A 16324-nucleotide genomic window follows, 5' to 3' on the forward strand; every position below is an offset into this window, starting at 1 on the left:
CCTGAAACAGCACCGTGACAAACTTTTCTGAGAGGTGAGCACAAACCAAGACATCAAAGGTTTCCAAAGTCTAAAGCCTGCCTCAGCTGAACAAAAAAAATCTGTAGAGAGGAAGATTTAAACTTGATGAGACAAGTAAAAATTGAAATTCAAAATAAAAATCTACCTGTGATTTTCAGGATGGATCATTTTTAGTCCTAATCTCAGTGACTTCCTGGACTGCAGTAACACAGTCCTGTCTGTCCCCTGGGAAAGTCTTCTTTACCCCATCAGCTCCGAGTCTGGGTTTGGGTCTCTGCTGTTCTTCCTAGGGATCCCCCAAGTTCCTTTCCCACTGCAGGCCCTTTCTTACTGTCCTCTCCTTTCCCTATCACATCCTGCACCTAAAGCAGTTTTGTAGGTTATACATGTTCAGTTCCTTTCAGGCTAAAAACACCCTTGCCCTAGAAGGGACCAGCTGGCAGCCACTTTTTTTCTCTGCTGCTTCAACACATCTTCTTAGCATACACATACATTGAACTGAAAGAAAATTAAATTATTGTATTGCAATCCTGTTCTTCTCTTGAGCTTTAGATGTATAAGAAAAATAGGAGGAAGAGGTTCTGTGCTTATTTAGTTAATGTCTTTTAAAGAAAAATTTTTTGCAGCAAGAACCCTCTGGAGGATTTTTGTTTGTTTTTAGAAAAATAGCCTACTATTTTGGAAATGAAATGACATTTTTCTTGAATCCTGTTCAATGAAAAATACAAGATTAAATTAACCTGTTTTAAGTTGGCAGCTAAATCCCTGCATAGGAAACCAAAGATAGTATTTAACTGTCAACTCAATTCCAAAGAGATATACTTAATTACGTAAAATTAAGTCAGACAGTCAGTAAAATGAAATAGATCCCTGGAGAGGTGGTGTACTGTGCTAACATTTGCACCACACTCTTGCAATAGGAGCAGAAACTAGTTTTCTTAACTGTGAGACTGCTCGTTCCAAAATGTATCCACTTACACTAAACATATATGGTATACACAACATTGATCATATAGGTGCCTAAGGAAATTTTCAGTAAGTTCCTAAACCAGTAATCTGATGTCTGTGACAATTACACAGGGTGAGTACTCTTGAAAAAGAAGCCTGTTCTTGTCAATTTACCTAAAAATGGACTGATTTCAAACATTTAATGAACATAAAGCTTCAACCCTGTTAAGGCTCAGAAGTAGCTTCATTATCTGTATACCAAGGTCACTCAAGTTGCTAACAGATGTAGAATTATGTAACAGTGCTTGCAGTTTTCATGTTTGTATTTGTTTAATTTGTCCTTATACGGCATTTATTACTTTTTAAACAACTGATTAATTCTTGGCATCATTTTCATAAACAAAGGGTGACCACAATGCAATGTCTGCGTGCAGATGAAAACGAACTTCATAGCCCTTCTAATACATGGAGCAGACAGTATGGCTAATTTTTCAAAACTACTGTCTCATTTCTTTATGCCATATATATACCACATGTGCTCATGTCCATGGGCTGTGATTTGCAATATGGTTCAGTTAGATTCTTTTCTTAACACAGGGTCAATTGACTTTTTCCTTCTGTCTGCCTGCTTCCCTTCCTTTTTTCCCAACTTCATTGGACAAATATATACAATATGTCATGTCTTGATGCTCTGACTTCTTTTCACTAAATATGCTAATGGGAAATCTTTAATCAACTTTTAGACCTGAAACAAGTCTCCTATTCCCTGGACTCATAGTGGCATAATAGTTACATGCTCTGCCACAAATGTTCAGGTAATGGAGCCGAAAAACTTTAGCACAAATTGAGATTAACGTCCCATTCAAAAATTATGATGATTGAGGGGGGCTGTGGAATCTGTTAGGGGAAAAAAAAAAAAAGACTGAGAAAACTCCAAAAGGCATTCAATAGGTTGTGTGCTAATGAAGTGAGGCTGACTGGTTTCTGTGTGATTGCTCCCAATCACATTCTCCGAGAAAAGCCTTTGAACAAACAAACAAATGTACCTTTCTTGAAGAATAAGTTTGTTTTCCTTCTTCCAGAAGTCTTTGAAGTCAGAACTGAATTCATGCCAAATACTGAAGAAAGAATGTGGGGACACCTCTTTCTCTCCCATTTTTGGTTTCATACAGAAATAGGCTGCAGTTTCCAAAAAGCTGTCAAAGAAAGCAAAAACGGCAAATGTTTCACTACCCACTGATGCAATTTTTTTTTTTTCTTACTTAACACTGACATAGTATTTAATTATTCTTGGTAGCAGATCTAAAATAGGAGACTATAAAAACATAACAGTTCTGAGCTCTTCGTATACACAATATAAGATGATTCTTCAGCAAAGTTGGGATCTGGCATTTATCATAGGCTCTGGTTTTGACCAAAATATTTTCCATTTCAAAAGCTAAAATGAACACATTGTCCACAGCCCTGCAAATCCAGACATCCACACCTGCCCATATACTGCTTTTCTGTTGTGTTTAAAGCTGTTTTCAAAACACAGAGTCAAAACCTATAAAGGGCTATAAACAAAAGTTCGTCAAGTTCTGTTAGATCTATACTATAACACAATGAGGTAGACAGCTTAGGTTGAAACCTACACAGAAATGTTAAACCTGCTGTGTACTAAACAAGAAATGACGCAACAGAAAAGTGGGCAAGGAGCAACTGTGCTAGAAAACAGGTGCTCATCACGACTCTACCAGAACAATCCGACAAGCCCTTCTGAGCACAGCAAAAGTAAAGTAGCCTATTAAAAACAAAAGCTACACCTCAAGTAAGAACTGCCACTGAAATGCAAAGGTCATATTTCCAACACTGAGCGAGGAATGTGGCTGCAATTAAATTTAACAAATTCCTGAGTTTGAATTGCTTCTGTTTTATTTCGACTTTAAAAATATGTAAGAATGTTATAGGAAGGTATGGAAGAATTATTTCAAAAATTAATTGCTTGATGAACTATTATTCCATTTTATTTTTTGACTTAATGTTTTGTAAATACTGGAGCTTTTAAGAACATTTTTCTCATCTGAAGCTCAACACGGAAGCCTCTGGAGAACTGGTTATTTTATGAAAAATTCTATGGAAAGCTGTCTCTTGAAATATAATTGTAGATGCTTTGCTCACTGATCTATTACTACTCATTGACTCCTATGATAATTTTCTATGAAACACACATCCCTGTTTTAATCACTTTAATTATGGGAAAAAATGCAATTCCGGTTAAAGGGATGGAAATGTCATTTTAGTCACAGAAGTTGTATCTTCATTCATGGACTATTGTAACTGTAGATAGAGTGCTTTGACAGTTGTTATAATTTGAAGTATTTAATGGTGACAATAATATACAAAGATTCAACCATTCAGAAGGGTCAATCTCACAAAGTCTCTGTGAAACTGTTTGTCCTAGTTCTCAAAACTCAATACTCCAGTGGTTTTCCCCAACATGAAAAATAAATGTCTACATAAATTATCCTATTTCTGAATAAAAAAACCCTACAGCTTCAAAATTTAAAATCAGTTTCCCAATCAAATTCTACACACTTTTTCTTTCAATTTGTAATTAATTTTTCCATCTGCTGAAGCAAAATGAAGCTGTTGAGCAACAAAGATGCAGCACAGAAAAGTATAAAAGACAAAACCAACCTCACTTTTTAACCCATTGTGTGGATTCTCAAATGTCACCTTACCTGAGTGTACCGTTTCTTCAGCTCTCTCAGTTAGCCTACCATGGCACTCTGTTCTGTAAGTCAGCGCTTGGTTAATAAATAGAATGTCTTTTTTGTGGCTGGGTTTTGTTGTGTTTTTTCAAATGATTTATAGATGAGTGATACTACTGATTAAACTAAAATATTCTATTTTACTTACCATTTACATTTTTCCCCACAGTTTTATGCTGGTGAGAATATTTATCGTCTATCCTGTGGTCTGACAGAATCACTCAAAAATAATATCCCTGACATTCGTCAGTCAGCTGCACTGTATTTTAAACTTTTTGTCTACTTTCAAGTATTTTCAACTTTTTGCAAGACTGCAAACTTATCAGGGAGATCTCCCTTGGTTTTCCTCCCAGCCCCTTCCCCCAGACTTACAACTCTGGAGCTGGCTAGTGGGGAAGTCGTACAAAAGGCTCATTTGATTTTTCAGAATGAACTGGCAACATTTTTGAAGAAACATGAGGAATACAGGACAAGAGAGAAATCTGGAGGCATCAGTGGAGTCAATAGCTTATTTTTAAGAAATCTCTTTGAATGAAGGCCATTAATGATTTATAGAACATAGAAAGATTAGAAGTTCAAATAAGAAGCCTTGTTCTGAGAAACGTGGCTTCAAATCATTCTGCAAATGACAATAACGTGAAAAGAATTTGACAGTGAACGGCCATCCTAAGCAATGCTTTTAAATTTGAGGTAACGAGCTAGAATTCCCTCATAGGAAAACATCCCAAGAAACAGGAAGCCAAGACAAAACAAAATTCATAGTGTACAGAAGAATGCTCAAAAAATTGATAAACAGCACTAACATTTATTGAAGATGCAAAGGCTTCCATGACTGTTCAATTATTCCAGCTATCTTCGGGAAGCAGAAGGAGATAGCCAATGTTTTTTTCTCTGGTGACTGAAAATCTTTCTGAGGACCACTTGCATGACCAGTACAACCTTACACATGCATACAGATGTGTCTAACAGCTATGACTTAATTTCTAGGTTTATAGAGAGAAGAGAAATGCTCAGCCAGGTTGCTTGCCTCCCTGGCAGTTACTTTGGGAGGTAAGGGAAATAAACTGTTTGTGAACTGTGAAACAGCAACAGCGTAGCAGGTTGTAATTGTTAATACGTCACAGCCTTCTAATGCCTGGTAACAATGCACAAGACATCAGCTGCCACACAGTAAGACTTCAGGGCACATATCTCCAAAAATCAAATATTTTTTCTATATATGCAGATCAAACAGTCAAGACAGTTACTATATTTTTTTCCAACCAGAGAGGTCTACCCTTATTTAGCAGTTAAGTCTCTTAGAGTACATTTAGAAGACATATGGAAACCTGCTCGCTATGCATTTGATGCTGTCATTTTTGTAGTACAAGACAAAGTGGCATAATTCACGCAAGAAAGACAAAGCAAATAAAGTGAATCCAAATGCATCAAATAATAAAACATGCGCAGCAATAAATCCTCTATATTACCACGCTCTTTAAATATCTAATTTGGAAATGTTTACATATGTCAAACTAGACATATCTCAAAGCTGATTCCAGGAGGGGACACGCATTTTAAATACAAAGGAAATTTGGATGACATCGCCATAACTCGAAGACTAGATATCATCCTTTCACACTTCAGCCAGGCAGCAAATACCTTTTTGCTGGTGCTTTTCAGTGGGGCAGCCCATTCAAATTTTCCTGTTGATCCTTCGGTAGATTTTGAAACAAAACATCTGCAAATACCATTGATACTGTTCCTGACTATATGTGCAGGCACACAGACATTTTGAATCAAATAAGTGACTAGAGTTCAGAAGGCTTTTGTTCCTATACCCAAATTAATTTCTGCATCATACAGCCTTGGGAAACTCATCTGACCTCTCTGGATTTCATTTCACCTATCTACAAAGTGAAACATTTATTACCAAACAGGCATTGCAAAGCTTGTTTAGTGTCCATTTCCCAAGTGAAAAGGTTCTTACTTTTCCATACTCTTAGCAAGTATCTTAAAAGAAAAGAATGTGCATTAGAGAAGAGATAGCAGTCATGGAAGAGGGAAGGAAGGGCATGCAAGCTATTTTCAGGGATTAAAAGAGGTAAAGGAGGTCACTGGCTTTGCTTCAAACAGCCTGACTTTTCAAGCATGATTAAAAATAAAGCAGTGATGTTCACACCACTGTCTTATCCTGGCATGGCAAAAGCCAGAATTCTTTAAACAGATTTCAGGCTGGGTTTCATATCCCTCATGCTGGCCCTGAAGGAGAATTAAATAATGTTAACTGTCTCAAAACAATGGAAGAGTTGCTCATCCAAGTAAGGGATATAAGATCAAGAAAGATGGTTAGTTCCTTCTCTCCTTTTCTCTTCTCATTTCCTTGGTTCAAGTGTTTGTGTAATTCAGAAAAATCACTGCAGACTGAGATGACTGAACTCACTGCTTACTCAAATGCGGAAATTTGATGAATGAATCACTGGGCTTTTCTGTGTGCTCCCTTGTGTACAACTATGAGACTATGTAAATGATTTTTCTATTTGGAGGGAAGGAAGGAATGGATGCACTAACAGCCAAACCAAATTTAATCACACGAGACATAAAAGAAGCCATTCATATTGCAAATGCCTCATTGACAGCATGTCTAGCTAATAGATCTGATCCTTTAGGAATATTTTAAGAGCAGCTATAGATTATTCAGGTTTTTTCCATTCCATTCTGAAGCCAGTTAGCAAGCAGTTGCAGAGAAGGATTCAGATTCAAGTCTGCTGTGTGCAATGCATTGGCCAGTTTATAAATATGCACGACGTGTTTGTACACATGCGTGTATGTATGTGAATGCATGCAGTAGGTCAAGCAAAAGGAGAGGGAGAGGAGATAGAGCAGCTGGCAACTGCAAAAATACTTCTTTTGCTAAAAAAAAAAAAAAAAAAGAAAAAGAAAAAGGCAGTAAGCCAGTAAGGAGGAAAATCAACAATACTAAGCAATGGACAGCAGTAGTTTCACCTCAGCATCATTTGATCAGGCTTCCGTGGCCAAACAAATAGCAAAGTAACCATAGGTACAGACATGCCCTGGCTGACCTTTCTGAGAAACTGTGAACACATGCACAAACCCACACACATCTGGTTTCCCTATATAGCAAACTAAATCACCTGCAAAGGTACAGATTTGTTTCAATGTGGATTTAAAAGCAGAAAAAATGTTTCTACAATTCTGCAAGAGAGATTCTGTACCATTTAACAAATTACATATTTGAAGTTTGAACCTGGATATTCTTGACTACTTGGGTTTGGCTTTATAAATTGTTAAGCATCATTTATGTTCATTTGAGATTAAGAACAGGTAGTCTTAGTGGTAGTACTGCATTAGTTGTGTGAAGCAGTTGTTTCAGAAGCAATCCTGAGTCAGGTAGGAGCTGCTAAGGTACATTTTAGTTTGATTAAAGTCACAAGAAAGATTTAGAACTGAGCATATTCTACCAAAAGAAAGAAGGTAAAAAGGGGAGAAAAGATTGTATATGCCTCTTACTACTTTAAAACTTACATGAGTTATATTTAAAGGCAAACTGTGTTGGCAGACATATAAGCCTGTTCAGAGTGTTGATCCTGAATTGAGGACCACATAGGGAAGATGAATACAGTATATAGGTAACAGTACTTGCTTCTTGGAAAAGCTAATCATACAAATTGTCGTATTAATTCTTGTTTTGCTTTATAAAGAGAAAAAGGCTTTGAATGTATTTTCTTCGTGTTTTCAACATCTGAAAGCATTAATGAGAGTTAGTCTTAAGACAGAATACCAAACAGTTCAACAAAGTCACACAAAATTATGTAAAATGAAACAGACACAGCATCCTGGTTATTGAGATAGCACAAGGCTGTGAGGAAACTTAATATGCACAGCATCCTAAGAAGCCTCTCATTTTCTATTGACATATTTTGTGGAGGGTCCTCTCTGCACTATAACTTTACATCACTTTCTTCACTTTTTTTTTTTTCTTTTAAAATATCATTGCCTCTCCTTAGTGCTGTCCCTTGTCCTGCATAATTAGAAGTGAGAAAATATAAAAACAAACATAAGTTAATTCAAAATATCTAGTACTTAAATGTTGGTAAGAAATTTCTTGAGATCCATTCCCCCTCCCCCTTTTTTTTTTTTAAAGAAGAAAAATATCTTTCTTGTATTAAAAAGAAAGTTGAGATAATATGCCAGCTTAAGTCAGCTGCCAGAATCATTAATCTCTTCTTTCATTTGCCAATTTATATTGTGTAACTATGGATTTTGTAATATTGTTCCTTAGAAAACAAAGGTCTCAAGAGATTTTTCCTTTCCTCTAAAAAAAAAACCTGCCAAACATTTGCAATATTTTGAATCCTAAGTCATTTCCCTCATTTCTAGTCCCTTGCCTCCTATAAATTCATATTAAAAAAGAGTTTTATTGCTCCAACTAGATGAACATTAACAGCTTCAACAATAACAAAAAAATCCCTCTACCTTTGAGGTATCTTTTTTTCCCACAGCAAAAGCCCAACAAAAAGCATCCAATGTGAAGAACAGGAAATTATGTTTTGACAGACCCGTTTGCCTTGTTCATAACAATTTTGACCCCCCCCCCGGAATGTTTTACAGCTTTAATATTCATTAACAATGGCCAATATTATCAGCTGTACACATTGATTAGTAACACAAATGCACAACTTAGTTATTTTATACTTTATGCCATACACCGAATGCAGCAGACCCAGTAACTGAAGCAGACCATATACCATGACACAGATTGTTAAATTTGATAGATATTACAAATACAACCTTGCACTTGAAATGAGTATTTTAAGAAAACTAAAATTTTTAGAGGATTGATAAACTCATGGAGTTAGCAATGAATAAAAACCTTCGCATATCAGATTGCCATTTCAACCTCAGTTCAAACTGTTATTCCAGGCCCTTATATTTACATCATTCAATGGGTGCGTGTTTCTTTAGTCCTGTCTTTCAGGAGCAAAGTCCCTCATAATAGGGGTAGCAAAGTAGCAAAGTAATATGGCCACAACTAATTTAAATTACAGTTTTGTTGGAAGGTGAATTTGAGCACTGAGATTTTCACAATCTGTTTATTTCAGAAATTAATTTTACCAGGTCCAGATTAAGGTATATAAGCTGGGCATGACGAAGAAATTTTCCAAATCACTTCTTGTTGCTTATATCTTCTGGAAACATTAGGTTATCAGGGATCACAGTTAACACTACATCTTCAAAATATTCTTCAAGATATTCCTTCTCTGGTTTTATTATTTATTTTTTTCTTATTATTTTTATTCCCATTCTTCTCTAAAACACTAGGCTACAACCTGGTCCCTCTATATCTTTGGTTTTGGTTTGGGTTGGGTTTTTTTGCACTGTTCTGATGTAAGCAAATGCTCCGCTGATGTAACAATGCTGTCTTTTATCTGAGGTGGCATAGGATTAAGTGCTAAATTATGTCACAAGCAGGACGGAGCTATCTTGGCAGACAGAACTTTTCTGATGACAAAAAAATACAGTGTTTAAAAAGCCATTCTACACAGACTGAGTCAGTCTCCAGACACCTGAAAATCAAAAGGTAAGGAAACGTAGGTTAGAGGTGTTCATGCTATCTTCGTTATATCATGTACGAAGTATTCGTCAGCCACAGCTCACCCAGTAATTGGGGTTTATGTGAACCCAAATTCTGTTATGCATATTTAAAGGTTATGTCTCCACTCAAGAAGATTATTCAGATTGAAGTATGAATTGAGATAATATATTAGAAACAGAGCTAACCTTGGGTTCTTTTTTGTCTTTGAGAATTGTATTCTAACAGGCCACTCGGAGAAAAAACAAAACATTTTTAACATAACTCTTCTAATCCATTTTTAATTTGCATGTGCTTTCTCCTGTCATTTTAAAATGACAATTTTAAACAGTTTCAAACTTTCTTTCAAAAACTTGGCTTGAGGTATCTACGGTTCCCTAGATGCATTGGTGTTAACTGCAATCCACTGCAATCTGCATACTTTGCATGAACATGTAGATTCTCTTTCTCAGAGTTTAATGCTTTTAATTTTATGATAGTGTAGATATCATGCCCATGCATGCCAGCTAAGCTTCTACATAGACACATGGATAGCTCTGTGCCAAACTGGACATGTACAATATGAGCATGTGTAAAACAATGTCATGTAATTGTGTGCACTGGAAAGTCAGGCCCAGTAACATATCCAAGAGAAAACTATTTTTCTCTCCTTAAAAAAACTAACATATAAGCTTCAAACATATTAAATAACCCTTGGCCAGTTGAACTTGAGGAAGTAATAAGGTGCCAGTAGACACGGAATACAGCAGTAGAATGAATTTCAACAGCAGTGATCTGACACACAAGCTGCTAGCCTCAGTGCTGTAAGAAACAGCTAAATGCCTTGTGTTAAAACCCAACTTGTCTCCAGATGTTTCTATTAACACACCTCATCTTCACTGTCTAGTGCAATGGAGGCCTTCTGAGCAATCGTTATTACTTAAAGAGTTTATAATTACATATGGAGGTAGTGTAACCATTGTGTACTAAACATTGTGTTAAAAGTTTTATTATGCTTTTTCAATTTATTGATGTCAACCTCAGCCTTGTAATCTGCCTGGTCCCATGGTATGGCTCACTTTTACAACTGAAATTCATACAGGGTCAAGGTCAGAGTTATCTAACAAAATAAGAAGTAATTTGCCTCAAACCTAGTGTGGAATATTTAGATATCTAGACAAAAAACACACAGATGCTTTACTGGATTTCTTGTACATATAATATTAACCCACACTCTAAGAATATAATCCAGTATAGATTAAATTTTATACATGCACATTTGCAAAAGCACACTCTAAAAATAACAAGTGAAATGAATCTACAGGTCTGATTTGGAGTATTGTCATGTGCTCTTTCTATTTTGGTGCTCAAGTCAAACAGGTTCCAGTTCCTATTCTTTGAAAATTATAGAATAAAAATGCTCTGAAATAGTTGGGTATTGTAGAACTTCCTAGCATTTTAAATGTTTTGTGATGTAGTTTCATCTTAACCCTTCGGGGTTGCTCTTAAGAACATTCTTACTTAATTCAATATACAAGAGCTCTCTCCTTAATATGCATGAACACAGGATTCCTTAATATCATCAAAAGCCAGGGCAACTATGAATCGAAGAAATACAGCCTTCAGAGAAGACAGAAATGTTCATGGGGGCTTTCACATTCTTAGAGTTAATTACAACAAAATCCCATGAAAGTAAATTAAAAGACTTCAACATTTGGGTTGATGAAGTGTCAGACTGAAAAGGTCTTTACATGCATTTTTCAAATGTTAGGCATTTATGATTGAACTCCCGACCTGTCCCAATACATTCTCTTCATAGTAGTGACAGTATCTTTGTTTAGATGAGTAGAGAAAAATGGGTAGCATTTTCTGTAAGGATCAAGTTTAAGTGAAAAGGTGGCAGCCATATCACTCTGGATATGTGAATCATCGATATTCACACATCCAAGCAAAGCTAAATAAACCATATTCCTTTGGCCTAAGAACACTCTTTCATGTCTGGAGTAGCTGTTCCCATCCCTTCCAAGGATTACATGAAGGCTTCATGGTGTTTCTGGTCTCGGGTGACCATTGCCCTAGTTATTTCTTTTGGGGTGGACAAGGAGCTTTAACCTCTTTGACAGATTAAGGTAGAACCATCTTTCAGGCTACAGTTCAGAAAAGAAGTGGGTGCAAGTTATCCCATGAGAAGAGTTCGTTTAAGACACAGTGCAGAAGGGATCTGGCTCAGTAAAGCTGTTTCTGAATCTAGCTTGTTAAGGAAGACAAGAAACAAGGCAACAAGGCCAAGGAACAAACTGAGGATGAGTAAAAAGGCAACACTTTTTTTCCTAGTCACTTAATCTCCACATCTGAGAAGCACAGTGGGGTTTCAGCAGTAGGCTGAGGCAAGACCTATACTGTGGAGGGGCTGATGGCAGCCTTCCATCAGCTGGAAATTATTATGGAAAGAATGACCTATATTGTACAAGTTATTACTGGATAGTTCCCAGATGAGTTAATGCAATTGTGACCTAATTAAACCACATCCCCGACGTTCTGCTTTTCTATTTGCATATACATGACAACGGCAATATAATATAATAATCCTCACAGTAAATCTTAAAATACAGCAAGGAAAAAAGGAACAATTGTAGTGGCAAATCAACATATGCGTAAAAGCAGAAGTGTTATCCGCATTTAAGTCACAGTCATTGCAAATGTGAACACTATACTGTGAAGGTGTCAGGAAACAATCTTAACTAAACAGCTCAGGTAGACAATATGATGAATGAAAAAACCTACTGAACATAATCAGAAGCTGATGCACAATGGAGAGGCACTGGAGCTAATCACATGTACACACATGCACACAAGCATTTTACTTCAGCTGTAACAGGTTGAGAGGAATATCTTGCATTTTTGAGGACTACTCAGTGAAACCACCTGTTGGACAAAATGGAAGTGAAAACAATATAACACATGTAACGATTTTAATTTCTGTATTTTTTTCATTAATTTTATTAGCTACATGATTCTTCTTTTCTTTTTTTAATCCTGAATTTAATGCTATAGCATTAGTTTTTGGTATGATTAGACCCCAGTTATTTTAACTATATTGTTTTCAGGGTGTTACTTAGCTGTATTATTATCAATGCTACTTAGCTGTGTAACTGCATTTGCACCCTAAACTAATATCCTTTATCTTTTACTGGAAGATCTAAGAATAAGTCATTTACATAAACTGTAGAATAAATTGCATAAAGATGAGTTTACATTGCAGAATATTAGGTCTCTGAATTGTACCTCAGTCTGTTAAAAGTTATATTACCATTTTTTCATAGTAGCACTGGATGCCATTAAATGCAAACTAATTTAAAACCAATAATTTTTTTTTTTTTTTTTTAAGCAAGCAGCCCAACATCTTTAAAAGAAAAGATAATGGTCTTACAGACAAAAATCAATCATGCAAATGGTTAAGGACTTGCAGTCATTTGGCAAATATTTTCAGAAAAGGACAGACTTTGTCTTTCAGGGAAAGATCAATTACCCATATTTCAGAAGAGACTTTCTGACATAACTAAACTGCCAGCTAAGTTTCCATTACTGCATATTTACAGGCCCTGATATTTTTGTCAGAGGCAGGATACTAAACTAGAATGATCCAATCTGTTTAACAGTCTGTAAGCTTCTTCTATACACATTTCCTTTGCTCACCAAGTATTTACTTTTTGCTGATGCAACTAATGTATACCTACAGTCTGAAATGTATTACAATTCAAGTCTGCATGCTGGGAGCCACACAGCGAGAAAAGAGACCTAACAGTAAAGGAACCAACAAAGGATGAATGGTCAAAGAGCAGTGAAAGATGGAGTCCAACAGCATATTCTTGCCTTTCAGTTAAACGTGTTGTACTGGCTTTTATTAAAACTACATACCTCTCTCCATTCTGAGCTTTTCACTGCTTTATTTCAATCATTAACTCAATTTTCACTTTAACTTTACAGTTCACTTTTGGAAACAATCCAAACCATTGTGTGGAGGGTAGCGAGGCAGGAGGAACATTTACTGTTTTAAAGGATTACCAGACTTAGGTGCTACATTTCTAGGTGTTGCTTTTCAGCAGTGCCATTGTACCATACTGTCTGCTATTTCTCTAAGTGTCATCAACTTGTCAGCTCATAAGCAGGTGTAAACCTTTCTTCTTCCCCAAGCCTCCTGTTCAGTGAAGCCAATGGAAGTCTGTGAAGAGTGTTGTGTCAGGAGTACTTTTTTTTGCAGGGAATTTAAAGGTAAACATTTCTCTTCAAAATTAATGTCATTTGTTGCTACAGCAAAGAAAGCAAAAACACATTGCTAAATGGATTATTAAAAGTCCTGAAAACAGAAGAGGTGCCTGGGAGGCTGCACTGAGGAAGCACTTAAAAGCCTAAAAATCACTGGAATGTGCAAGCAATGGGAGCAAATTATAAAATAAACCAAATAAAAATATCCTTACACGGGAAGATGAGTGTTCCATACCCAGCCACACACATCCTAAATTCCCCAGTTGATACTTACGTCAGAAGGCAGAAAGTCCTCTGTTTGACTTTTTTATAAAAACAAATATATATTCTCATAATGCATTGAGATTTACTAAAGAACAGATTAAATTCTCAGATTGGTTAAAATCAGTGATGTACACAAACCCATGATAGTGAGCAGCATTGCTGTCTATCCAGCCCTCATTAGGCATCACAGCAGGAAAAAAGGGTGAACAGTTTCACCCCAAATCAAGCCACCATTACATGGGACTATTGTCTTAGTGACCTATGTTATCACTTCAAGCAGGGTTATATGATCTGAAATACTAAAAATAAAAGGATAAAAGTGTTAAGAGATTCTCAGCATACATTGCTTCTTGCATGAGTGCAGTGTAAGTAAACATAAACTGAGCAATTTTCAGTTGCTACTGCACTGAATTTAGAATCCGGTGCTTCATTGTTTGACTGAGAGATAGCAGGAAGAATTGAAGATCATCTGACTGTGTCTCAGGTCTAAACCAAACATCTCCAGTTCAATTTGTGAATGATTCCTGAGGTGTTATTCCAAAAAGACACGAATCATTGCAGGTGTCGGGGAAGAAAAAGAAAGAGATTTTAACTATTTCGGTGGAAAAGCCATCAGTGTTACAGTGTGGATTTATTTTCTTCTAAAAAAAGACCCTAATCTGGAAGCCTTCCAAGGAGATCAGAACTCAATACAGGGTAAGGTATTACAAGAAAGTAATAAAGCTACATGCTATTCCTTCATAGCTATTCAGCTGAATAGAGGTAGCAAGGCAGAGAATTAGGACCTTCAGCTTCACTGAATGCTGTTTCTGGTAATTCTAGTCAGGTTGTTTAGCTGTTGCTTCTTCAGGAATGAAGTGCAAGAGGAGTAACTAGCTCATTTCTATAATAAAGCAGCAAGATTATACTGCTGCTGTTGGTATTGCCTTTTATCCTAGCATGGTAAACAATCAGCTATCATATTACTTTTGACAATAACTTTGATGCACTCTTGGTTCCTACTTGCTGTGGATACTGTGATCAAACTCTATCTTGTTCTAAAATTGTATTAAGCATACCTGGAAACAATAGTGCTTCTAATTTTTTCTCCCTGCTTAAAGAAAATCACATCTTGAAAGATTAGAGAGATTTAAAGCTAAGTAAATGAAAATACAGAAAATAGAGAACGCATTTGTTGCTTGGTGTAAAGTGTGCTGTATCTCCCACTTTTCAAAGACACTAAATTTTAATTATGAAGTTGTTTAAATGTTATATACAGCTCTGTGAATTGAGCATATAGCTATGCATATTGGGACAGAGGTCATAATTGTGGGTTGCTAAAATATAGAAGCATCTCTTTCCCTCCTCCTCTCCCTCTCCTGTTTCACTTCTTTCCCCCCCCCCCCCCCCCCAACTGTTTTTTACTTTAACTTGTCAAGTATTTCACAGTTTCTCAAGTATTTAGCAATGAGGATCTAATTGGAAACTGCCAGGTTCTTTTTTATTACACTTTATCAATATTGTTAAGGGAGTGATGTAATTGTTTGGGGTTTGGTGAAGACATTCCATGTCACTTCAGTGTTAATACCAGGCTGGAGCCTTCCTTGTCTGCCTGCATAAGCTAGATAAACACAGACCTGTGTGCTTTCTTCTCATCTCAGGATACTTACTCAGAGAGATCTTGGAACATATGCCTATTGCGAGCTAAACATTTCACTTTTCATTTTATCCATGTGCCAGAAATCCATTCCTTGGATAAACACTTTACATACTGACACTCTTAAAGTCACTAAACACGATAAATAAAGAGAGAATACATCATTTCAAAACCGATTAAACATTTTCTCACTTGTGACAAATGAACAGCTATACACTGCATGGAGTCCCTGGAGCAGACATTCCATTTTCTTTGTCTTTATTTTGTGTGGAAGATTAACTTTCCATTTCAGCTCATCTATTGCACAATTGAGCTTTTCTAAAATACACGTTGCTGCATTTTCCCCAAATCATTATTCATTTTAGAAACATTTGTGTTGTTATTGCTGCAAGACCTTTTCTTTTAGACTTTCGTATTTTTATGGATATATCAGCTTTAATATTTTGTGCTCAAACTAACAAAAAAAAAAAATAATGTGTTTTTTACTGAAAGCTACAGAAATGCTATTGTGGGGTACACCTGAACTTATACATGGGCTGAAGTTATCCACTTCAAAAAGGAAAATCCAAGCACGTTAATCACATTAATTTTGCTCCGTCTAATCCATCACTTTTCCTTGCACTACTTGCTTATCTAGTCTTCCTATGCATTGCTGTTCTACCTATGATTAGTCAAATGTAACTAATCTTTTTTTTAGCTTTTTCAGCTCTCGTCTTCTTTTTCACCCACTCCCCACCAAAAAAGATCCCAAGCATTTTATTTCTAAGCCCAATTAAAGATCTTCGTGAAATAAATATACGTAATACTAAAACTATACCATGAAGCTGTTTTCAATATTGTAACAAATACCACTAATCTGATTAA

General features: G+C 36.1%; 1 protein-coding gene across 1 annotated transcript in view; it reads right to left on the bottom strand.

The window, feature by feature from the left end:
* FMN2 (formin 2) overlaps positions 1–16324 on the bottom strand; it is a 164368-nt gene that overhangs the window by 14888 nt on the left and 133156 nt on the right. Inside the window, exon 17 of the mRNA XM_059835781.1 lies at positions 2016–2165. Within this exon, the coding sequence (XP_059691764.1) occupies positions 2016–2165 (150 nt within the window). The remainder of the gene's footprint in view (positions 1–2015; positions 2166–16324) is intronic.

The sequence above is a fragment of the Gavia stellata genome, chromosome 2, assembly GCF_030936135.1.
Source record: "Gavia stellata isolate bGavSte3 chromosome 2, bGavSte3.hap2, whole genome shotgun sequence".
NCBI classification, from domain to species: Eukaryota; Metazoa; Chordata; class Aves; order Gaviiformes; family Gaviidae; genus Gavia; species Gavia stellata.